The sequence below is a fragment of the Anas acuta genome, chromosome 4, assembly GCF_963932015.1.
Source record: "Anas acuta chromosome 4, bAnaAcu1.1, whole genome shotgun sequence".
Classification (NCBI taxonomy): Eukaryota; Metazoa; Chordata; class Aves; order Anseriformes; family Anatidae; genus Anas; species Anas acuta.
In genome coordinates, this window is record NC_088982.1 from 25,643,847 (window position 1) to 25,668,721 (window position 24,875).

At 37.3% G+C, this 24,875-nt stretch overlaps 1 protein-coding gene across 1 annotated transcript; it reads right to left on the reverse strand.

The window, feature by feature from the left end:
* Nucleotides 1–9,963: 9,963 nt before the first annotated feature.
* YIPF7 (Yip1 domain family member 7) lies at nt 9,964–24,300 on the reverse strand. The gene is made up of 6 exons (XM_068680240.1): nt 24,173–24,300; nt 21,863–21,979; nt 20,844–21,010; nt 18,953–19,098; nt 14,393–14,574; nt 9,964–10,417 (listed from the first exon to the last, which is right to left on the reverse strand). The coding sequence occupies exons 2-6, from the start codon at nt 21,976–21,978 to the stop codon at nt 10,255–10,257; spliced, it is 774 nt and encodes a 257-aa protein (XP_068536341.1). The 5' UTR covers nt 21,979; nt 24,173–24,300; the 3' UTR covers nt 9,964–10,254.
* Between the last annotated feature and the right edge of the window lie 575 nt (nt 24,301–24,875).

Genomic DNA, 24,875 nt, shown 5'->3' on the forward strand with positions numbered 1-24,875 from the left:
AGGTGCTGGCCTCTGCTCCCTAATAACCAATGACAGGATGCATGGGAACGGCACAAAGATGGGCCAGAGTAGGGTCAGACTGGACAGTAGGAAACATTTATGTACTGTGAGGGTGATCAAATACTGGAACTAGCTTCCTAGCATGGTCGTTGATGCCCCATGCCTGTCAGCATTCAAGAGGCGTTTGGACAATGCCTTCCTTAATATGCTTTAACTTTTAGTTAGCCCTGAATTGGTCAGACAGTTGGACAGGATGATTTTCGTAGGCCCCTTCTAACTGAACTGTTCTATTCCATTCTATTCTACTTTACTGAAGTAAAACAGGGTAGGATTTTCCAGTTCTTCCAAAGTTTTGATGACTGATAAAACCCTAATTCCCCCTCAAATTTCCAATACTCAGGCTGTGTTGATGTTTGTTAAGATGAAAAGGTGATTTGTATCTCTGCTTTGAACAAATAGGCAAACTTGTCAGGAAAAGTGTTTCATATTTTGATGATCTGGAGGTCTCTTCCAACCTAGAAATTCTGTGATTCTGTGATTCTGTGATTCCGTGATAAGAAAACTTTCCACCAGATCTATCAAAAAATCACATGTGCATCTATTTGCTAAAATAGAGTATGCCCTGTCAAGGACAAAGAGAAGATACTATAAATAGTTGGTAATAAACAGAATATCAACAGTGTATGATGGATTAACTGTAGCAATGAGTTACTGCTGACCATGCACATTATCTTGTCACACTGGACTGCATAATAATAGTATTAGTGGATTTGGCTGTAAAGATATTTCTGGAACTCATCAAACTGATTATTACCTGCAGAAACAGACTGACTAATAGAGTTACAGATGTTTGATTTTTTAAAACGCTACAGGCTATTTATAAAATCAAGCTCTTCATCAATTTATCTCAGAACTACTGAAGTAATGTCTTGTAGGGGTCACTTGAGCAATTTACCAAGTTCCATCTAACAAGGAGCAGTGTGCTGGATCCAGCTCTGCCAGCCAACCTGATGTTGTGATCTGTGTGCACAGCTAGAAGTCATCATTGCACACAGTGACTGCAAACCAAGTCAGGACACCTGCAAGACAGACTAAATTGAACACAATAAACCAGGTCACATCACAAGTTGGGGATGCTGAATGTCTGGGTAAGAGTCATTCAATAACTCCGACTTGGAGTCTGAATTTAAGAATTGATTTTTGGTAGAAGCCATTTTCTAACCCTTAGCTGTTGTGGGACAGACAGCTAAGTCTTTGCAATGGCCAATACATACACAGGTTTGAATGCTGAATTTAATTTGACATAAACCACTCAAGAGTTCTCAGCTGTCATATAGGACACAATCCTCATGCCAATAATCTATGTAACCCCTTCGTTTAGAATCAAGATACTCAAACAAGGAATGTGAGTTGCTCACAACTTTTCTTCCTATTCATTTTAATCTTTGTCTACCTGTATTTTCCTCTCTTCATGTTGATCCCTGGAGGATCACCAAAGGTAGAGAGAGGGGGACTCTGAGGTCTTTTTTTTTTTCTTCCTCATCCTAGGGAGATGTGACCACTAGGAAGAATCAAGGTGTTGCACAGCAGCAAGGGAAAAGGCACAGAAGGAGGAGGAGAACATGACAAACACGACAGCATGCTGATGGCCTGAGGCTAGCCATCTGGTTCCAGCAGGCTGGGCAGGCAATACACCATTCATGATAAGGGCTGTCCCAGCTGAGATGCAGACCATTAGGTATCTAGGTATCTAGACCATTAGGTAGGCTGGAGGCCATCTGTCATGGGAACTTGTGTCCCAATGAAAAGATAACTTGATAGTTTGGGAAATGGCTCTTCACTACTATTTTACGAGAGCTGACTTTAGGCTCCATCAGCTGAGTGCCTGGTAACCTTTAAGGAGTTAAGCGCTCCCCACAGTATATTTGTGAAATGTGAAACTATCGTTATCCTCACTGAGGAATCACAAGACCAGATCCTGACAGATGCCTGTCTCTCAAGTAAATGAACAGGATGCATCACTAAACACCTTTGGGATTCAAAGCCCAAACCACTGTCCAGTATCCCATAGAAAATCCTGTGTGAGTTGAACCTCTGAGCACAGTCACAATCTGTGTTAACCACTATCCCTTTTCTCTTGCAGACAAAACCTTTCTCCCTAAACTCCTTGGGATATTAAAAAAAAAAAAAAAAAAAAAAAAAAGTAAAAACTTGTACAAGAAATTTACATAAACGGAATTTATGTACAAACTGATGCCTATAGCTACACATTGTCCAGATTGTTCACATCTGAATGCATGCCATTGTGTGCCTTGGGATTTGTAGGCACACAGGATATTATTGTTGTTGCCATGCTTTGTGTTTGCATTACAACTTTCTTTATAGGTGCAGCACAGTTTTGTTAAGCAATCAGAACACAAATACCACTGGTATAGCTAGAAAACACTGAAGTACTCCAACAGCACAAAGTATGCAAACTGTGCAGTAAAACAGACAAATCCTAACAAGCTCATTAGTACCATACTGCAGTGATTACAGAGCAAAATGCTTTCTGGGGTGTACCAGTCAGGCTATACTTAGAGAAAGCTTTGCCATGTTTTAATGCAGTGTTACATCAACTGTGCATTGCTATCACAGTCATATTTTGCTAGTATAAGCTGTTGTGGGAAAGAGGCACTATTGTCTGCTTGTACCTTGCCTAGCTATCATTCTTGATTAGCAATTAGGCACTACATAATAACGGTGAGGATGAGAATAATAATTATAAACATAAGAATCATGGTCTCAAAGCCTCAACTGGCTCAGTATCCCATTTCTGACAGTGGCCAAAATTATATTTTTTAGCAAAGAATGGGAGAAAGTGGGCATGCATGGAGTGACTCTTCCCCAGCAATCAGCATTACATATGTCAAATCTGAAACTAGATTCTCTAGGTGTCTTCTAGTGGCTTCAGTTGCATCATCTTCTCTGTTGCAACTTAATGACTCAAAACCAGGAAACCAGGAGATTGTTACTGTGCCTTTAGCATCTGTGCCAGTACATAAATATTTGCACATGAAACAAACATCCACTACCCAGAATATGACACCTACCATTTAAGATAGGTGTATATATCTTCAGTACAGTCATTTGAAAGATCTACTGAGAGAAAGATTAAAGTTTCTGCTGAAAGTCACTCTATTGTATCATGGTGTCAGAAATGTTGTCAGTCCTTTGTGGTAGAGGATTGATCAAATCTATGATTATTCAGCTGCTATAATGGTTAGAAAGTTCAATTTTAATTAGTGAAATAAGAAAATCTTTTTCTTTCTGCTTGATCATGTAATGCATGCAATACTTCATCTGGTGGTCCCAGACATAGGACCTGTAAGGACTGTGGTCATGTCAAGAACTTAGCTCTTTGATAAGCCACAGATGTAGCACAGGAGCTGAACTGCTGTGCATGCACATATCTTCTGGCCAAGAGCAGCAGGGAGAGAGACAACAGCAATGTGAGTATGCTCTATCTTAGCAAAAACGTCTCCGCTTTATTCACCATGCCCAGCTTGTAGCTCTGATGGACACTTACATGGAGGAGATCCTTGCTGCACCTCAAGGTATTCTCAGCAACTGATCTCAGCAAGTGATTTGAGCCTCCACCTCTGCAGCAGGACGTGGTCAATAATCAGACCAGTGTGCTGGAAAGAGACAATAAAGTATATAGGCAGTGGTGATGGTGAAGCAAAGCGCTCTTTTAAACCTATCACCTCAGTGTCTGCCCTCAGAAATTCATGTGTCTCCAGGGTGAATTCCTCTTTTGAGAAGTGGTCCTTTTTACAAGGCAGGAAGCATTAGGTATGCTCATATCTCAGTCAAAGGGTTTCCTACGCAGTGCCAACAGTTATTCAGCAGCACTCATTATGCAGGTGAGATGTATCGCAGTGCTGCTACTCTGCAACACTCTGCAGATCTCTATGCACCATGTGCACAATGTCTGAAATATAAGCAAATATATGCTGCACTCATCCTTTCTGTGGTTATTAGTGTCATTTAGTATCATCTTCCTCCAGCAAATTGACTCACCAAGCAAAATGCACAAGTGCACTTTAAAGTGGATCACATTATCACGCCTACTTCTTCTGAAGAGCCAAGTGCCATTACTACTTTTCACAAGGAATAACTGCCTAAACTATTTCACATTCTGCAGTGCATCAACAGTGTACTTCCTCCATTCAGTTAGCAATTCAGAAGAGCGATTGAACAGTAATGCACAACTATCATATTGTTCTACAATGGGGAGATAAAATCTAATGCATCACTTTATGCCTCTTATATGTTAGGATGTTCTTTTCTGGAGCCTTCTCATCTAGATATGCAATTGTATCATTCCTAAGGTCCTGATTGTATTTGGGGCTTCAAGAAGGTATTCTATTGAATATACTACTTTTATTCATAAAACAAACTAGAGGTTTATCTATCTGTACTACTTTTGAGATGACATATAATCCTAACTGCACAGTTAATTTCACTGAAAGTAGACCAAAAGGACTAATGATGGTCAAGGGCTAATGGGATTTTTTATTTTTACAAAAATGTTCTCACATTACTCACTAGCACTCCTTCTTCCTTTGTGTGCTTTATTTTCTAGAAGTGAAGTAGAGCACCAATGAAATACAGCATGGATCCAGACTGTTGAATGGTTAAGATTATAGCTAAAACAATAAACTTGGAACTAGAAGACATGAAAGCTAAATTCAGAAAGAAGAAGAAATCTGGGATAAGAGATATAGTAGGGAGAGAGGCTAAGGGTCAAAAGTGAGAGCAAACAACAATTTACTAAGCTGTAAAGCAAAGCCAGAGCCCTGTCAGAATCTGTATCATACGTTTAGAGCTGAGACAAAAAGCAGCTGGTACTCAAGTAAGACAAGCTGGGACCACTCAAGGTCCAGGGATGAGCATTAAATAAATTGGAATAAAACAAAGGCACTGTTTTAGCCAGGGATCACATTTTGCAGCCACACATGGGGATAGCTTCATATGCTTGATTGCTACAGCTGTCTCTACCCAGAATTACACGTGGGTCATTAGTCTCCCAGGAGACTGACTGTGGTAACCCGGTGGCTCCTTGTTCCTTGATTGCTCAGGAGTGCTTGTCGAGAGGCTGTCAGGAAAATCACCAAAGTACACACTCGAGCTCAGCTCTCAGTGACTTTCAGCAGGACTGACCTTTGTGGCTCTGAAAATCTACCCCTTGTTCTCTGCAAAGTGGTGACTTTGCACGGGGTCTGTTTACAGTTGTGCATGTTTGGCGTTTCTGTGGCCTCCTCACTCATTACCACTGCACTTAATATCATGCCAAAAGAAGATAATAAATATATATATTTTTCAATTATAACTACAGTGCTGCCATAGCAGAGGGAATGTGTTGTCCAAGGTCTTTATTATGCAACTGTATGTAGATCACTGTGAATTGCATCATTCATCTAGTTCGGTGGTGCAGCACCAAGGTCACCAGGCATTTTTAAGTTAACGTTGAAACCATAAGTCTAATAAATGTTCTTGGTAATCACAGCAAACATATTGTCACTGTTACAGATGTTACTCTTTCAAAATCGCTTGGCAAACATGACTAAAACGTAGCCCTTGTGCATGCTCTGACCTCTCTTAAAAATGCACCATCGGGAACCTTGAGCAGGTGAGATTGTTTAACCACATGAGTCATGGCCTACAGCTAGAAAATCAGTACTTCTAACAGCACTGTTGTAGTTTGCTTAGAATAAACATGCAGGCAGCTAAATTAACATGGAATCAGTGAAGGGCAAATTTTGACAGAGAACAGATTTTGAAAAGGAACATATCCATTAGTAATGCCAACACAGGTAAAAGTCAGTTTCATATTACAGTGATCTATTCAGATTGACATTAATTACCCAGTTTATGTTTGTAGACTTTATATAACAGTAGCCCATTCCTTGCCAATCCAGTGTTTTTTCATTATCTATCAGAAAATACAATAACCACCAAATGCATCATGTTCCTGTGATCTTTGCCATTATGTGTAGTGACTCACCATAAGTCTTATCAGATGCTGCAACCACTGATTTCTTTGAAAGAATGTACATCATCTTCCAGGCTGGGCCACTAGATTGCTAATGTTATGATCTCAGAAGCAGTGTCCAGAACTTGTTGCAGCTTCACTGCCTTGCAACCTATCATATATACCCATATTTTTGGCTACCAGGCATGAACAAGCCCACATCAGTTTGACCACTAAATATGCTCCTGACAATAGGGGAGGAAAAGGAAATTCAAAGCAGACACAATTTATTGAATTTTGCCTTCACTCATAGCCATTACGGATATGAATAAAGGTCAGTAATTCAACATTACTGCAAAATTCACTTAAACTCATTTAGTGGACAGAAAATGCCATCATATAAAGACTGCTGTTTAGCAAGGGACTAAAATAAACAAGGTGGCATGAGAGGTCTAGGACAAGACACAGCTGTCATGTTTTGTTCTCATATGACATATTCAATGCAATTGTGAAATCAGTTTCACTGCTTTTGTATATAATCCTGTATATATATATATATTAAAAAAAAAAAATCACAGAAAACATTACCCTTTGTCCCTTTGTTAAGGGAGCTATTTCACCAAGAAGTGCAGCATGTGCCCAATTTACTGTGTCAGCAACTTTCAATCGTCAATTCAGTTCACCAACAGTTAAACTATTCTAGGCCTGCGTTATAACCTTTTAAAGATGACATCTGACAAGATGATTTTTGATAAATAATAGGACCTTGTTACTACTAACCTGTGCCTTGGCTTGCCAAGAAGACCAGTTCTCTGGATGCAACCTGATGATTTGTCAGCTGTGGCTGTTCAGATACCCATTTTAACATCACTGCATACTCTGAGCCAATGATACAGTCTCCCCTCACTCACAATATGCTCACTTTAATACTCTCCTGCATTTTGTCACAATACAACAGCAAAATGTTTAGAGTACAGCAAAATGCTGCAGGCTAGTTTCTGAGGGTGACCTTGAAGACATCTGGCACACAGCAAATGCAATAGAAGACAGGCAAATTCTTTGTCCTCTGTACCACCTGGGTCCAGTGCTGGTACCACCATTTGAAAAAAAAAAAAATAATAATAAAAAAATAAAGGAACTAAGTCACAACACATTTTTGTGTGCAAATTTCACATTCAGAATTGAACTTTCATGTGCATGCTGAGGAAAATAAAAAAAAAAAAAAACATGGACAGATCAGCAACTTTCCCCCTCCAAAACTGTATTTCTTTTCCTTTTTCTTTGAAGCTTATGTTTAAGTCTTCTGTTTTAGTAAATTTTCAGGGTGGGAAGCATGAATTAAAAATCAGTCTTTGACCCATTACTATTTTATAATCCTCTCTTTGGCAAGTTGAAAGCAATAGCTTGCCAGGCTTGTATTTAAATTTTCATGGAATGATGTGAGGGAGTGAAATATGATGGCCTAGACAAGGTACAGAAAAGCTAGGTGGCAGTGGGAAGGCCTGCTCAAAGAGATTGTGTTACTGAATATATGTGTTTTGAACTGGTTTTATTTTAGATCAAAATAACATTTATTTTAGAAAAAGTAACAGCTTGTAATAGTGACCATAATATTTTTAGATTGAGGAACCACAAGAATACTGGGGCCAAAAGCAGCACCATGGCTGTGTTCAACTTCAGAAAGGTGAATTATGTTAAAAAGAGGATTCTTGTTTAAAATAAGTCAAAGGAGGATGGCTAAGAGAGTTATATCCTCACAGGTGCCTCATGGGTGGCATAGAGACCCCTGAAGGACACCGAGCTGGGAGGTAGCACCAGTACATATCACTTGGTGGAAATATGTTGGGAAAAGGTAAAAGGAAATTAGCATGGCTAATGAGTAAAGCCAGGGAAATAATTAAAATTAAGAAGCTAGTATGTGAAATGAGGCAAATGTATCTTGGTGACGGAAAGAAAAATGTTATAAATCCTGAGAGAATAAATAACAAACAACACTATAGCTAGACTAGCATTTGCTTTGTAAATATAGTGGGAAATTTTCAAGGTGCTCATTTTCTTTGTAAGTAATTTGACCCATCTATGACATCAAAACACAAAATGATGGCTTGATTCACTGGTTCTCCTGCCATTCATATTATGTAGATTGGGATGAAAATGAATATAAAGTGCTGTAGAACAGAGACATTTTATACTTGTTTTAGTCTGTATGGATGGTAATATGAAGCGTGGAACAAAAGTGGATCTGAATGTTTCTCAACAATCTTTTATGAACTCCAGAAGTGAAGCCATATCAATCTTTTCCTATTCAGAAGTAAGAATGCCATTAGTGCATAGTAAATCAAACTGTCTGATTTTATAACCATACCCTTGAGTCACTTGATGTGTTTTTCTGCACCTCATTAGTGGCAAATTTACTCCCTAATGCAGCAGGGCCAAATCTGTTGTGTTCACATATGCTGATCTTCTAAATTTGTGATGTTCCCACTTATATACAGCTAGATCCTGTGTAGTTATATCCAGAGTTTGCTAGGGTTATATCCACGGTTTGCCAAGGTTATGTGTCCAGCATTACTTCTCCGCACCTGTGTTCCTAGCCTTGCAACAAAGACATAGGTAAATGCAACAAATCCTTTTATATAAATGAGTTGTGATTTTTAAGGATTGGTTAAGTACACATGATCTTTTGTTTACTTCTTAAGACCACTTGTATGAATTAATTCCACTGGAGTTTAGTACAATGAATTCCAAAAAGGTTTCCACAAGCGCTCTTAAAAAAAAAATAAAAAAAAAATGGGAGCAATGGGAAATATTTTTTACCAAAGGCACTTTCAATTCAGAAACAGAATCACTAGTGTGAGGACAAACTGATTATCTAACTTACCTCTGACCTGAAAAGGATGAAAAAGATTAGGAAGAGAGTTCTTTCCACATATTATTGAGCAGCTTCTTCATGTTAAGCTTCTGCATAAGTGCTTTTGCAGTACCAGGACTTTTTTACTGAATCACTGGTCCTCTGTCTAGACAGAGAAATACTTTGCAGGCATTTCACTTAACACCTCAAAATAATGACTAAATTGGAGAATAATTAAAATCATAAAAATATTAATCAAGAAAGAAGACACACTAAAACATTGATGAAATAGTCTGCTGCCATTTATTTCCTTCATATTTCCCTTTATTTCATTTATTTCTTTTCCCTAGCCTGTTCTACAGCTACATTCATTTTCTCTACCACCGCCTGCTGGATTTTTCACTTGTTATGACTGCACTCACATCTCTGTTTCCTCTGGATGGCTTGATACTTCTACTATTATATTTTGAAACATCATCTTGTGTATTCTGTGCTTGATTGCTATTATAAAAATGTTGGGTTCCTGTAATACTGAAAGCAGCAAATAGATGGGGGAGGGGGGTATGCAGGAGGGCAGATAACATTGTGGAGGTTTGTATTTTGCTTGCTTAAATACAGTTCTGCCTTTCAGGAGACATTTTTAGGAGCTGCATTTGCTTTGTGTGGTGCTTTTCTGCAGTGACAGCAGGCGGTGGTTTAGTGGCAATTCTAAAATGTAACATTACTGTACATTAAAAACAGTACAATAATGTTTTGGACAGCAACACCTCTTAAAAATAAAACAAGATGACATTCCTAGTTTCCTTCCTCTGTTGTAGCAACCTGTTCTTCCTGTTGCTTGAACAATCCTTCAACATCACAAAGCAGAGCCACTCACTCTTCTGTTAAAAATGAAAATAATAAAAAACATATAAATTCAGTAACATTATTAATAATCATATAAGCAGGGTTTTTTCTTGTTTCTTTTTTCTTTTTTTTTTTGTGAAACAAATATGTATTTTCACTTGATTTACTAGGTCCATTAAATATTTGCGTTATTGCTTCCAGTTACTCTCTGCTTAATATATTAGATATATTAAACATTTAGAAGACAACATATTTTTAAAAATTAACATTTATTTGTTTGTTTGCTGTTAGTACCTTCTCAATACAAACGTCTTTCTCTATGCTGTAGGATTTTCAAAACATCAGCAATGTAGTCATATACCTGTTACTTATTTTTTTATTATTTTATTACAAGCCATTAGGCAAATAAAAGGTAAGTTGCATAATCTAATTTTGTTAATAGAACTTAATGCAATTCTAGGCAATCTAAAAATAAATAAATAACTTCTTAGCCCTCCAACAACCATAAACAAACTGTAATAAGGCTATCAGAAAATACACTTCAGAAAACTGCCAGAAGTGCAAAAAGTCCATACAGTAAAGCACATGGGTATGCAATAAGAAGCTGCTGTCCTTCCATGGCCAAGGCAGAGGTAAAAATTTTGGACGCTGACAAACTGCACCATCCAATAATAAACAGGGCTAACAAAGTTCCCAGGATCCCCCTAGAAAATAAAAACATAATAATAAAAAAGAGTACAATTGTTAGCACATATAGTATCAAATCTTACCAAACTTAGAAACTCAAGCTCACGTCCGGCAACTCATTACTGGTAAGGCTGAAGGCAGTGGCAGAACCAAGGACTGACTGACATAACAGAAGTCCAATCAGAAAATAAATAAATAAATAAAAATATTAACAGGTAATTTCTTCAGTGTGGATAAGAATAGCAGCTTCATCAGTCATACTGATGGAAGGAGAAGTGTATTTCCAGGTAAGTCTTCTGGGGCTCCAACAGATGCAGCAGCTGAAGATCTTTTTTAAGTTAGGGAAAATCTTATTGCAGCCAAAAATCATCAAGCAGAATTTGTTAGGATTTGTAATGACACTACAAACCTAGTCTTCTATCGGCAGCCTGGTGACCTGGAGGCAATATATTTTTGTAATACATGTCAAAGGTTTGAAGCGTGTCTCAGACTCTGAGGCACAGCAGCGTGGCTCTTAGAGACTTACACCCTGGCTGACCATACAGTAGGTGTCAACTGGCTCCCAGGAGAGAGTCCAGCTGGTCTTTTGGTCATGAAGAAATCCTTCTCCACACTGTGACTTTCTACACGGCCCTTTGGTGACAGCTGAGCTATTCTGAAGTTAAATTTTGCTGTTTCTCAGGTGCAGGGTGGCCAGGAGAACTGATGATTATGGGACTGTGGTCAAAAGCCCACTGAAAAATTCCGGCAGATTATAAAGAGCTCACTATTAAACCCTGTAGGAGCAAGACCATGCCAATAAATAATGTTTCACATATGCTTTATTTGCACTCTGTATTTGCAGTCTGCTTCTGTAAAATGCATGAGCTCATGCATGTAACATGCTGCTGAGGTGCATAATGAGATCTGCTGCATTACACACGTTCACTGTGTCAATCTCAAAGACCTTCAGAATGAATGAATCTTTGCCACTTGCTAAATGATTTCCTGGTGCTCTATTCTTTTAAACCATCAGCAAAACAGAAGCAGAAGTGAGAAACAGACTACATATACCTCCTTAGGCTCATTTATCAAAAATAATCTCCACTAATCTTGTTATTGCATCTAAACCGTGATGAGTAAAGCTCCCCTTATTTAAGGGCCTCAGTTTACTTAATGCAGTTGCATCACATAAAATTATACTTCATTTCTTGGCAATATAGTCGCCAGGCCAATACTTGGTGTTCTCAGCTCTTGTGACTTTGTGGGAGAAAGGAGAGAACTGATTTTAAGATGACTCAGCACCTCCTTGCAACTCCAACCCATTAGAAATAAAACATTAAAGACTGTGTGGTTTAGTTGAAGTGTTCTTTTAAACCTGTACAGTGGTATTCAGAGAAATGAGACTGGGCCCTGCGAACCAAGCCTCCGCTCCAAGTAGAGATTCTACAGTGCTCACTTAAACATCTAGCCAGAAATTCAGAGCTGGTATGGATGGCTCTGTGAGCAGGCACCCATGGTGTCAGAGGGTTAGGATGTAACAGGAACACGCTGTCCAATGATATTTTTCAACTAGTATAACGTCTGTTTATGGGGCTATCACTTGGTAGTATAATTTAGAGCTGTGGCTGTTCGACCACGAGGCCTCTCATGGTTTGTTCCAGGACTGAAAGTGAGCAGGATGGAAAGGTGACATAAAATCATTTCGCAGCCAAGAGATACGTCTGTGCACTTATATATTCAGTCCTTGATCTAGCAGTGATTTAACTGCCAATGGGAATGGTCTAGCTTTAGCCAAGAGCATGTGTCTGGTGTGTCCATGAGGCTCAAATCCTCATGCACAGGAGAGGGACAAGGAGGTGTTGTGCTCACAGTGACCAAGAGGACTGAGGGTGTACTGACATGAAGGATGAGTTGGGGTGGGCAGACATAAGTGGTACCTCTCCACTTTTCTCTCTCGCAACTTTCAGACATGGTCACCACATGGGTCCTTTACATCAGCTGGGTCTAAGAATTCCTTTTGCCTGTTTTACACTCACTTCCTTCACTGTTTAGTCAAGGAGATGCCATGGCTAGTCTGTTCATGGATTTGATAGTGAAGACTTACTCTTTTTTTTTTTTTTTTTTTTTTTTCCCCCCCCAGGAAAAACGTGTTCTGATATTTCTCCCAGAAAGGTTGCCTAATCAGCTTGGGTTGATATGATATGAGCATACATGTATATAGGCACAAGTAAAGCTCTGAGGCAGTCTGTTTCCACACAAGTCCGAATAACAGAAGTGGTCTTCTATTTGGTGCCATTCAACAACCAATATATTTCAATGTTTCATTTTTTTGCTTCATTCCTATTTAACACTGAAATAGCTAATCATAAATACCACAATTGTTGCATTAATATCTGTCTTTGCATTTGAAAAAAAGATCATTGCTGTATCTCCTTTGCTATTTTAAATAACTTTTAAAATTAAAAATAATGATACATATTGGATTTAAAAGTTGCCACTTGATTTTAATATCCTTTTTGGAATAGATAACCTCAGTACTTGCTATGTTCAAGCAGTTTAATATACTGAATGAGACAGGACTGGAGAATGCTGTAGACAACCACTAAACATTATCAATTAATTTCAGAAATAATGGATTAATTTTGTAAAGCCTACCTCAGTACACTATTTATGGATTTTCAAAAGATGTGTTTTCTCTAAATTCACAGCATTTTACAAGCAAATAGTCATGCTTGGGAATTCCTTGTATAGACAACAGTACCCTGTGCAGTTCTAACAGCTGGTTTCAAGTTAGCCCCATCTGTCCTATGATTACATATCAACACCTTTTATTCAGGTGGATTATTAAACAGGTTAATCAAGCAAATATGGGAAGCGTAGGAGAACAGAGAATGAGTGGTTTCTTTGGTGTCACTGCTGTCCATCTTGTCAAGGACAGCTCAGAAACACTTGAATACACGGAATATGGTCAGGATAACCCATCATAGCACTGCAGAAACATGCAACAAGGATTGTGCTAAAATCTTGATACCACTATATCATTTCTTTAAAAAATAAACACATACATAAAATTGCTGCTTTACCATGTAAAACAGGGTCAAAACAGGGTCACTTTCTTGCTCATCAACTGGTAAGTCCCATAATTTGCAGATTGGAAGGTTTAAAACGTGTTCAGAAAGACTGAGGAGGAAAACCATTATTAACTATGTGTTAACTACAAAAAAAAAAAAAAGCACTGCTCAAAGCCTTCAGGCAAGACCTGGAGCTTCCTTGTACTTTGCTGTATGTGAACAGGGAGGTCAACAATCTGTATCTCAAGAGGTTTACAGAATGAGAAGAAAGGAAAGGCTTGCATGCAAATTTCCTAATTCATATGTATATTACTGAGAACTCCTACACACACACACACAGACACATACAACAATGCATTTGTTTTTTTCAAAGCAATTATACCATTACTATTATGACTATTATATCTTAAGCGTTTGTCCTAATGCTCTAGATCATTAAGGGTTGCCTGATTATTTCATTCTGTCACACAGAAGTCAGTCTACAGAAGGAAAGGAAATACAAGGATGGGAGCCTGATACTATGAACAACAACAACAACAGCAACAAAAAGGATCAGAAGAACCAGCTATATAAAACCAAAGTCTGTGAATTGCTTTTAAAATTGATGCTGAGTTTAGTCACTGTTGGCTCTTCAAAATAAAAAGCACATTTGAGGCTGCTGCAAAAATCAAAGCCACTCTCGGTCCAAGTGGAAAACAATGGATTTAAGGACTTTTATTAAAATTATTTTATATAACCTCTATCAAACACAGACACCCCACCCTCTTCCATTTTGCCCATTTTCATCTATACACACACAGAGAGAGAACGGTGTTTTTCTTCAGTAAAACTTGGAAGCCCAAATTCACTAGACATCTATTTCCAAAATGTTTTGCATGACACTAGCCTTCTAACATTCTGTCCTTCATATGAATCCTGCTGCCATGCACTGATACTTACTGTAGTGAGAAGACAACTGCAGAAGTGGACAGAATCACCATGGGTAGCAGGCAATATCCCAAAACACTTGCAACGCAGCCATGTGAGACTCCAGAGATGCTCATCAGGTTCAGTAGTGCATGTATAGCAAGGCACCCAATGGCACTCACACCATACACATAGCCAAAGTGAACTTTTCCTGCCTGGAAAAAATATAAGCAAGTAAGTGTTGGAAGTAAAAAAGAGATTGAAAGATGGTGGGCTGTCAGAAGGCAAGCACTAAGTTTGTTCCTTTTTCTTTTTGACAATCCCTTTCTTCCCACTTTGCCTACATTGGTTCAAATGTAAATCATGACTGCTCCTTTTGGGTGATTTTTGCATCAAAACATTCCAAGATGAAATTGTGAGAATGTGCTTGTCACTAATGTAAAGTTATAAGGCTGTTTCTCAGTCTTACTGTCTTTGGACTCTGAGGTACAACATGAGTTGGTTAGAGAGCCTTGGAAAGGTCTAACTTGGAACAAACTGAGAAGAAATTATGGACATGGAAAACACATTTTTCCATTAGGAAGAAAATGTATTCTTTACAATTTCAAAGATATTAGAAATTAAAATCTTTACAATTTCAATACACAGGGTTGTGGAAAAGCATCCTAAGTAAAATGATAACCCCACTTACTTTATATGCTTTTCATTTTATTACAGCTTTAAGCAGGCTTTCAAACAAACAAACAATAAAAAAAAAAAAACACCTGTGGTTTTTTTTTTGTTTGTTTTTGTTTTTTGTTTTTTTTTTACTACTGTAGTAGTAACTGTCAGCTTGTGTTCTTTTGTGCAGGGGAAAAATTCCCCAGGTGTTTTGTTGTTGTTGTTTGGTTGTTTGTTTTTCTTCCAGGTTTTATTCCTTTGTGTGAGTTTAGTGCCTGTGAAAGGTACCAGTCTGACAGCCTGGAGCCTGATGTTCTATAATTTATACACAAAACTAGTACTACAGTAGCCACAACACCACCAATTTCTTCATCTGCTGCCATAGTTTCAGAGGATCACCTCCAGACATGAGAGCATTGCTCACTCCCAATAGATTGTTAAATCTTTTCCCCTCTCTTCAAGGTTCTAACAAATGAACTACTGAATGCCAGGTATGCAATACTGTGATTTTAACATCTGTACATCAGAAATAACCAGTGATCTGGGAGAAATACGGTTTCGTTCATTTTGTCTTAGAACTTTGTATCCTGAAGATAACAAGCATTTATGAAGAAGATAGATCAAACCTGGGGCTCAACTCTCAAATCTGTACTTTGAAATAAACTCCTCAACTTAAAAAAGAAAAAAAAAAAAAGGTGGTGGCAGTGGTACATCATCTCTTTAACACATAACAATACATATATACACACTTAAACCACAGGTGTGTTTGTGTATACACCTATATATTGCACATGTATTGCATAGGATAAAATGCATGAGAATCAAAACTAAGACAGGTTCCCAGCTTTAAATTATTTTTTTAGTTTAGGGTTGGATTCTCTTGTGACACATAAGGTGGAAATATTATTGAAGATTTTTACTGGTTTGGAATATTTCCAAGTATCTTCTCCATGATGGTTAAGGAGGATTGAGAGGATCTACTCATCCACGTGTTTTAAATAATCCTGTGGGAAATCAACCATTTTTGAGGACCTTCCTTCTCTGCCCCACCTTCCTATATCCTTCTTTTGGTGGGAATCAATCACCGTCTGCCAACAATATTTGAGCTGGGCAGATATAAAGCAATGCAGAGGAGAGAGCCTAATGTAGTGGTGACACAATATTGGAAGTCCTAAAGTTGCAGGTTGGTGCCAGCTCACTTACCAAGATAAGTGCCTCAGCTAGTAAGGCCTGCCACTCCATCAGCACTCTTACCCTGTATTTCGACTCAGCCTGGCACATTGCTGAACTCTCCTCTGGTTCCAGTCATTGGGCTGAGGTTATGTACAGCCAGGTTGCCCATATCCTCACATTGTTCCGAGTGCTGGCCTTCCTCCTGACAGTGCATGCCACCATAAAGCATGGATAGAATAATCCATCCCTGAACTAGCAGCATAAGAAATCTTATTTAGGTACAGAGTCCTTTGCTGGCATTTCCATACTACTGGTCTAAAACAGTTAGGAAAGAATTGTTCACCAAATTAATGACAGCTAGAGAAGGTGTGGAAGAGCAATACTAGCTCAGACTATCTTCTGCCACAATTTCAGTCATTAAAGTTTTGTAGTAAGCATAACATCTGCAGCTGTTTGGGGCAGCATTTACTATCAACCTACTAAGAAAAGCTCTGCCTCAAAGAGATACAACTACTGTAAGCTAATATTTTAAGCTGTTTGTTTCAGTGTTTTTAATTATTCCACACAGCACTATTTAGCAGCTTAATCTAAGACTACCAAATTACCGAGAGAGGGATGGCACTAGCAGGAGCAGCCAACTGAAATCACCACTTGGTGCAATGCTTGATTTGTGGTGCAGGGAACCAAGAGAGTGAAAAAAGCAGCTGAACGTGTTGGTTCCGATTCTCGCTGTTCCTAACTTATGTAAATTCTACACTGACTCACGCACATGGGAATACTCCCAGTTCACAGCATTGTAAGCAAAACCCGAATCAGGCTTGATTAGCCTGGCAGGCTTTGATGAATTGAAAGCACTAAATTTGTCCTGCACAAGGAACAAGGTTAGAAGAAAGTCAGACCTTGTTTGCATCTGCCTGGAGTGGGTACTGCTACTCTTACTTTCAGGGTATGGAGAAGACCGATGACAAATGACTATGTAAAATGCAAAGCATGCTAACTTTCGCACTGCTGTTGTTTTTCTCCCTGCAATGGGGCTGCCCTGCTTGCTGCCAGCATACAGAAGACCCAAAGCCTTTCTCCTTTTCTCTGTGTTTCAGAAGTAGTGCTACTGTTTGAAAAATATCTTTGCATATTTTTCAAAAATTAAAAAAAAAAATAAAAAAAATTATAAATTATTTTTGAAAATGAGCTCTCAACCAGATTATATTCCTGCTGTTATGAAAAAAGAATTCTTCAAGTACAGAAGGACATCATGTTGACATGGCTGAAGAGCCACTTTAGTATTCAAATGTATCCAAAATAAAAATGAGCAGCCTGAATTTATAAGATGGTGGTGGAAATCTCATATACATTTTTCTGTGAAGTTGTGGCACAAAAACACTAGGCTGTGTCAGAGGAGCTCTTCTGACCAAAAGCTGGAGTACTGAAAATAGTTGTTTTTCTAATGACACTTAAAATGTTTAATATCTTAGAATAAATATGGTAATTAAAATGCTTTATTTTGATTATAGTAGTTAAATATTCATTACAATTTTTCACTGTCCATGAAGAAAAATCAACAGCAACTGTCTTTTTTTTTTTTCTTTTTTTTTTTTCCTTTTTGCTTTCCTTCCATCCTCCTGGCTATAATCAATTCAAAGCTTTTCCCCTTATGCCTGTCTTCTCTGGCTTCCTACCTTCTTTTCCCTTTATTCCATTTCCTCCTGATGCTTTTACCCTTTTAAAAGATTTTTATTTTTATAGGGGCATAAATACTAACACTTGCCTTTTATATTGCAGTTCTCACATTCAAGGTACTGGACTGACATTACAAATTGAGTAAGAACTTGCAGGAGTCTCCTGATTCAGCACAATTTATCATACAGGAAATGGAGAATTAGAGTCCCATTTCTCTCACCTCAGTTGTTAGAGCAGCAAAACCCTTCCCAGAACAGTCCCATCTTATTCCTGTCAGACAAATTGTTGCCAACAATCAGAGCTGTACTTCGGCAGCACTGTAAAGCCCCTGTTGTCAGTGATAGATGAATTTGGAGTAGTGTACAGTCTCTGTTTCAACATTCCTCCTGTATGAAAGCTCTATTCATAAAGACAAAAGAGGCTAAATCCAGGCTATCATATTTGGTTTTGCAGATGATATAAAAAATGAATATAAATTAAGAAAGTGATAGCAAAATTTATAGAAAGGTATTGCAAATTTGAGGGGGAAATGGAAGAAGTTTCTATTTTCTTTTTGGAATGATTTTAGTTACATAAAAATATTTCTGATATTGATTTCTAAACTCCCCAGAATAACCATGAGGGAAGGTAATTTATAAACAGTAGCAAGAGCATTAGAAAAACTGGTCTGGTGTGCCACACCTTTTTATTCCCTCCTTTGAAAACTCCCTGTAAGGTCCTATCTAGGTCACACCGCCATGTGTCAAGTGCTCAGAGCCTCTCCAATATATACACAGTGCAAATCTGTCCTTTGTTCATATCAAACACACTTCCCCCTTGTTCCCCCTCAAAAAAAAAAAAAAAATATTTCCACTGTAAGTGATGTAAGTGATGTAATACATCACTTCACTTGTATTACATCCACATTACAATTAAGCATTATGTACTTTAAAGCAAGGAGACCTTTTATATAAAATCTCAGGACAAATGGCAGCAAATGACTCATTTTATGCCAGTACTACATCTTCTGTTATTTCACATATATTACCACCAAGGTGTTATCTTGTTAGAAGAGGAATCCCGTAAGTTTCTAGCACATCCTACCAGCAGCAACGTTGCTCCAAGGGCCAAACAGAAAACCAGAGGTCCTGTGAGGTCCGTCTCATTCATAATGCTGCCATCTGCAGGTTTCATCGGATTTAGAACTGTTAAGGTTTTTTGCCATATATGCTCAAAATTGATCCCAAGTTCTGCAATGAGAAATTCCACGACATTTAATTGCTTACAAGAAAACAACACTTTTACAAAAACTCATTGCATATCACAAATCCCCAAAAGAACAAAACAAATTAATCGCTTTAATGAAGATAATATTATAGGATGACATATACTGTAGTATGAACATGTTGTACCTGCTCATCCAGTATATTTGAGAGTCAGCTCTGATTTCAAATTGGCAATATTTATTACAACCAGTGAATCAAAAAATGCCTTTAGCATTTTGGAGTTAATATTTGTTTTCCTATATATATTTTTTTAAACTTATATATATATAAGCTACACTAAGTCAGATGTTGAAAAATATGCTAATTAACAGTAACTGCAGAATTCAAGATACCCTGAAACACTGAAGACACAGATATATGCTTTAATTCTGGTAAATCTGACAAGAGATGTATCTTAAGCCTGAAGTGCCAGAGGCACTTAAAAATGACATTCTTCCCTTCAAGGCAAGTTAATAATTCTTCATAGACTGCTTTATAAGCTTTTTGCATTTAAAAAGTAATTACTGAGAACCCCTGAAAAGAGAACAAAATTCTTCCCCATTAAAGCCAATGGGAATTCTGCCACTAACTTTACTGGGGCAAAGATTTCTCTTAAAACTTCTGTGGAAACACTTCAGCTTGCAAGAACAATCATTTCCTTAAGATGCTCCAACAAGGAAAAACTAGGTTCAGAACTGGGTGCCAGAATTACTGAAACTGGCAATGTGTTAGAATTGTTTGGAAAGTTAAATCTTTACCTTATTCCACCAATTCATCATTTCAAGCTGAGCCAAAACGTTATATAAATAAAGTTGTTTCTGTATTAAAATGTTTGTCTTTGGTCAGATTTATTTGGCACACAGTCATGAACATCTCTGCAGCACTGTGGATCAGAAGCAGTTGTATTTCAGCATCCTTTTCACAGGGTGAGCTGCCTCTGGAGTTAAGCACTCGGAGAATCAAGAACTGGAGGTGTAGCAGCTACCTGTTTCAAATCAAATATCTTGCTATTTTAAGTGTTTAGTAGTATTTTTGAAGAAGCAAAATATTCATTTGTCTTCTAGAATACAAAAGCAGGCTGCATACGATCTTTTAATATTATGCTGAAGTAATCACCAACAATTTCTCTCTCTCTCTTTTTTTTTTTTTTTTTTTTTTTTTTTTTTTAAATTTAATGCAGTACCAGTATTTTGTAAGGTAAATGATCATCTACAAATCAACCACTAACACTAGGATGGTTCAATCATCATAAAGAATGATATTGTTCATGTAGTTAAACGTTCAACTAATTGAAACTGAATGCAGCTTTTTCAATTTCTTTCCCACTGAAGCAAGCTATTTAGCATCTTTGAACTATTAAATTTATTACTAGATATGCAAAAGAAATTGTTATCGATGTTTATTAATTATAGATGTTCCAATATGCATGTAAACACAGATTGGAGAAAATATTTGGAAATGTGAATGCAAAACTTATTGTTATGCTGTCATCTAGTGGTAGTGAAGTGTACACTCTGTATGTCATAAGAACAAATGAATCCCTGCAGATCTCAGAAAAGAAAATGTAGGCTTGGGGACTAGGGACTGATGACTGAATTTCATACAGGCTGCATACACAGAAACAAGCTTAAGAGCCAGGCAGGGTAGTTCTGCTGTAGATGCTCTAGTGAGTGATGCAGCTTAGCAAACAAAAGCACATGTACATGCATCGTCCTTAGTTTTATTTTTACCTTCTAGCAAAGGAGGTTCCTCATCAAAACCATCAGCGTAGCTAAGGTGAGAGAGTGTGTTGGGACTGTATGTTGGCTGTAAAATCTGACCCGTGTAACTCTGAGAGGGCAGAAGCATTTCCGAGGGGACAAAAGCATTGGCTGGAGGTTGGTCTCCTATCTGGCACCTGAGACAAGAAACAAATCGCAGTAAAACAAGTAATGGCAATGAGCAACTTCATGGCACCTTAGAATTGCTCAGCCGTGTGCCATGACTTACATTTTCAACTACTTTCAATAGTAGCACAGATACCAAAACTTTAGGGGTTAGGAAAGGTTTAATTTTAAGTAATTATGACATGGTGAAAGTCTAGATGATCTGAAACTCCTTCCTGCTCTATTTTCTGTGATTCCCTAATTATTATTATATATGATTTTATTTCTGTATGACCAGAAGACACAGGGACAGCTAGAGCCAATCTCTCATCCTTTAACTTCCATCTCAGTGCTTTAGCCAAAACTATTCTTTGTTTCCTTAGATTTTCCAGAAGTGAGATGCAGGTTCTGTAGAGCACTACCAGCACAGGCAAAAGTGACTAAAGAGCCTTGGCTGTTTAGCTTTAAGCAGTTTGTTTTTTTTTTTTTTTTGCCAGGATACCTAACAAGACAACGGGGAGGAACGCTGTTGATTTGACCTGGTCTGTGCCATTTCAACTCTCTGCAAGCCCTGGGACCAGCCAGATCCATCAGTTGCTGAACAGGAAGACTGTAGCAATGTCCAGACTCCTGCAAGTAGAAGTCTCCTTAAAGGGAAACTCAGAACTTCTTTTCTTCAGTGTCCCTCTCCCAGGGACAGAAGTCACCAAAAGATTTCAAAAAATATATGGAAAAATGAAATAATAGGATTCTTTCCATCTGTCTACTGTATTTCTATTTCTCCCTTAAAACTTCAGCTGTGTTGATTACACAATCCTTCTGTTGCAATTGCATGCTTTTGTCATTAATTTCATCTGAATATATATATGTATAAGCATACTTACTTTCTTCTTGCACTAAGATTTTCACTAAACCCATAACTGCTGTAACCTTCTTCTTGGTCATCTATGGTGTAATTGGACTGGTAAAAGTCACAGTGAAACTGCTCAAAATTTGACATTCTGGTGAGAAAAAAGATGGTGAATATTGATAAAATAGTATTTTGAGCAAGGAAATATCTATGTTTTGACCTTTCCTAACCTGAAAAGGAAATAGTAAACTTAAAAGTTTACTACTATAACTAAGCCACAAACTCAAGAGAGTTTTTTTTGTAGAAACTCATGATAAATTGGAACTGACAAAAATGGACTCTCTATTTTTTTCTTGTATAACAAGAGAAATTAAACTTCTGTTACCACATTACTGTATAAAAAAAATTACATAGAATAAGAATGGAGAAAGAAATTTACCCCAATAACTACCACTTGACATCCCGCTTTGTTAGTGTTATCAAAAATTACTTAAGTAATTTTGAAAGAATGCATATTGAGTAAACTATTATTTTAAACCCTTCATTTTCTTATTTTAAAAGAAAACTGTGGTCAAGTCTGAATGCTTACAAATCAGGGGATTTAAGAACTATTTTAGTTTTTAAAACCAATTACTATTTTTATATTTTTGTGTTTTGCATTGTTACACATGACCATCTGAAAATACTGGGGAAAAAAATAATAGTATATATACATATATATATATATATATATAGTCACAGAAATTGTGATTTACTTTAAAGGAAACTGTAGCTGGAATATTAAGAATACCAGGGAAACATTCTTACTGGTTAGCTACAAGACTTTGAAGAGTATAGCATAGGAGGATTGTATATTAAAGAAAATGTGGTAAACACATCTTTCATTCCTGCTGACCCATACTCAGCTCTGTATTCACAGGCTGATTATACTAAGACAGGAAGAATTAGGCTATTTTCTCTTCTATGAGGTAACCTAGGATATCTTTGAGGACTCACTCTTTTACATGAGGGTCCTTCCTGGTTTTGAACTATTTTAATTTTGCACACAATGGGACTACATTGCATATCCTGTGTATAGGCAGGACTGGTTGTCTAGGTCATAAGTAAGCAGCATAAGAAATAAGAGGCACATTGGCTCTCAAAAACATCAGGTACCTTTGCTTTTATAGTCATACAGTGTTTTAAATTGCACAGATGTTTTAGTAATTCTTAGATTAGGTTTAGCTGTTTCTTATGTTATTAACACAGCTAACTATAAATCCACAGAACATCATCAAAATTACAAGGTATACTAAGATAATTAATTCCATGCCCTGAATAAAAGTATCCATAAGATTAAGAACTGACTCTGTTTCACCTCATTGTTATCTTTATGATGGTCTTTACTTTTACTTTACTTTTTCTTTTATTTTATTTTACTTTGTGCTCATCTTTAGTCCCTCACATCAAGTGGCTAAGATCCCTTTGAGCTCTCTCTCCTTCAGACTTTGGTGTTTTAAGCAAAGTTCTGAGTGGGACCTTTGCCTAGATGTATACATCTATAATGCACAGATGAGGTATGTGTTTCACCAGTTAGCTAATATTTAAGTGGATAAACTCTGAAAACATATGAAGCTAAATTACCTGACTCATAACCATAACCGTGTATGATTCACTTAGATTTTCACGTATATTACTGTCCCCTAATATTTCCTCTTTTCATTACTTTTGTCTTCTTTTCCAACATCCCATGTGCCACTGGCCAAAACACTCTTTTCACTTTTAGTGCATATCTACATTTATCAGGTACATAGTGCTTACAGAAAAGATCTTTGCAAATCTGTTTGTAAGGTAAAAGTTACACAGATTAGTATTTCATCAGGGACCTTGAATACTGCATATTAAAGTTTCTAAACTGTATTCCATAGTCACGTTAAATCTGTGGTGTCCTAATTTCTTCATTTATCTGGAACATTCAAAGTAGAAATTAGACTTATATAATATTATTTTCTTTACTGCTGAGCAATCATTCAGGATTTCTAAATTTAGGAAAGAAAACAACTTCTATATTGTAAACATGAATTACTGCAAATTAATTGTACTAAATTATTGACTGTCATTTTATTTGTAATTTCAGGCCAATTATACATTTGTTTAATAAAGATTTTACATGGATTATATTTAAAAATTGTAGTTGGTACTTCCAGCCTAATAGTTCAATTACAGAAAGTCTCTAATGTCCTTTGCTATCACTATGAGGAATTAAATAATTACTTAACTAGGTATGCTGCAATCTGTGTGGTACAGTTCAGAAAAGATAAAAGTTATTAAAAGTTATTTTCAAAAATGGGCTAAGGTTACTTACTTTTTAATGTATTCGATGGGAACTCCAGTCTGTTGAATTTACGTGTTGGAAAACACCTAAAATATCCTCTTGCTTTTAACAGAGATGAGCTTAGTTCTATTTATAAGATTCTAAATTTGATCGTTGAACAGATGCATGCAAAGGAAAAAAAAACACACAACCTGTCAATATCATGGACAGCATTTAACAACACATGCAAAGGAGCTAACAACAATAAGCACAAAGGATAGAAATCTTAAAGGAGAGCAGAACAAAATGAGCAAACTGTGTTACATATATTTCAGCCCAATAATCTAGATTGCATTTTAGAGCTTCTTCATTATGTAGGTATTTATAAAGATCCTGCTAGAGCCCTCATAAGCTAAGCTTTTAGACATTAAACAATTAAAACAATACATAGTATTACCCCTTAAGGTAGTAGAGTAAATATATTTTTTTGGGGAGGGGGTATGCTTCTAGCAGTTATTCTTGTAGGGTATATTTTGGGCCTTGCATATGTAGCCTTAAAGCTGTTCTTTGTGGCTGGCAGAAGGACGTTTTGGTTGTTGCATGCATCTTGGAGGGAACATGATGCTTGCTGGGACCATAACAGTAGACAGAGGAAGAACAGAAGTGTTTAAGACACAGGTCCATCCCAAAGTCAAAGGCACATCGAGACACATTCCCCTGCCCCACTGCCTCAGCCTTAGTGTTGAAGAGAGTC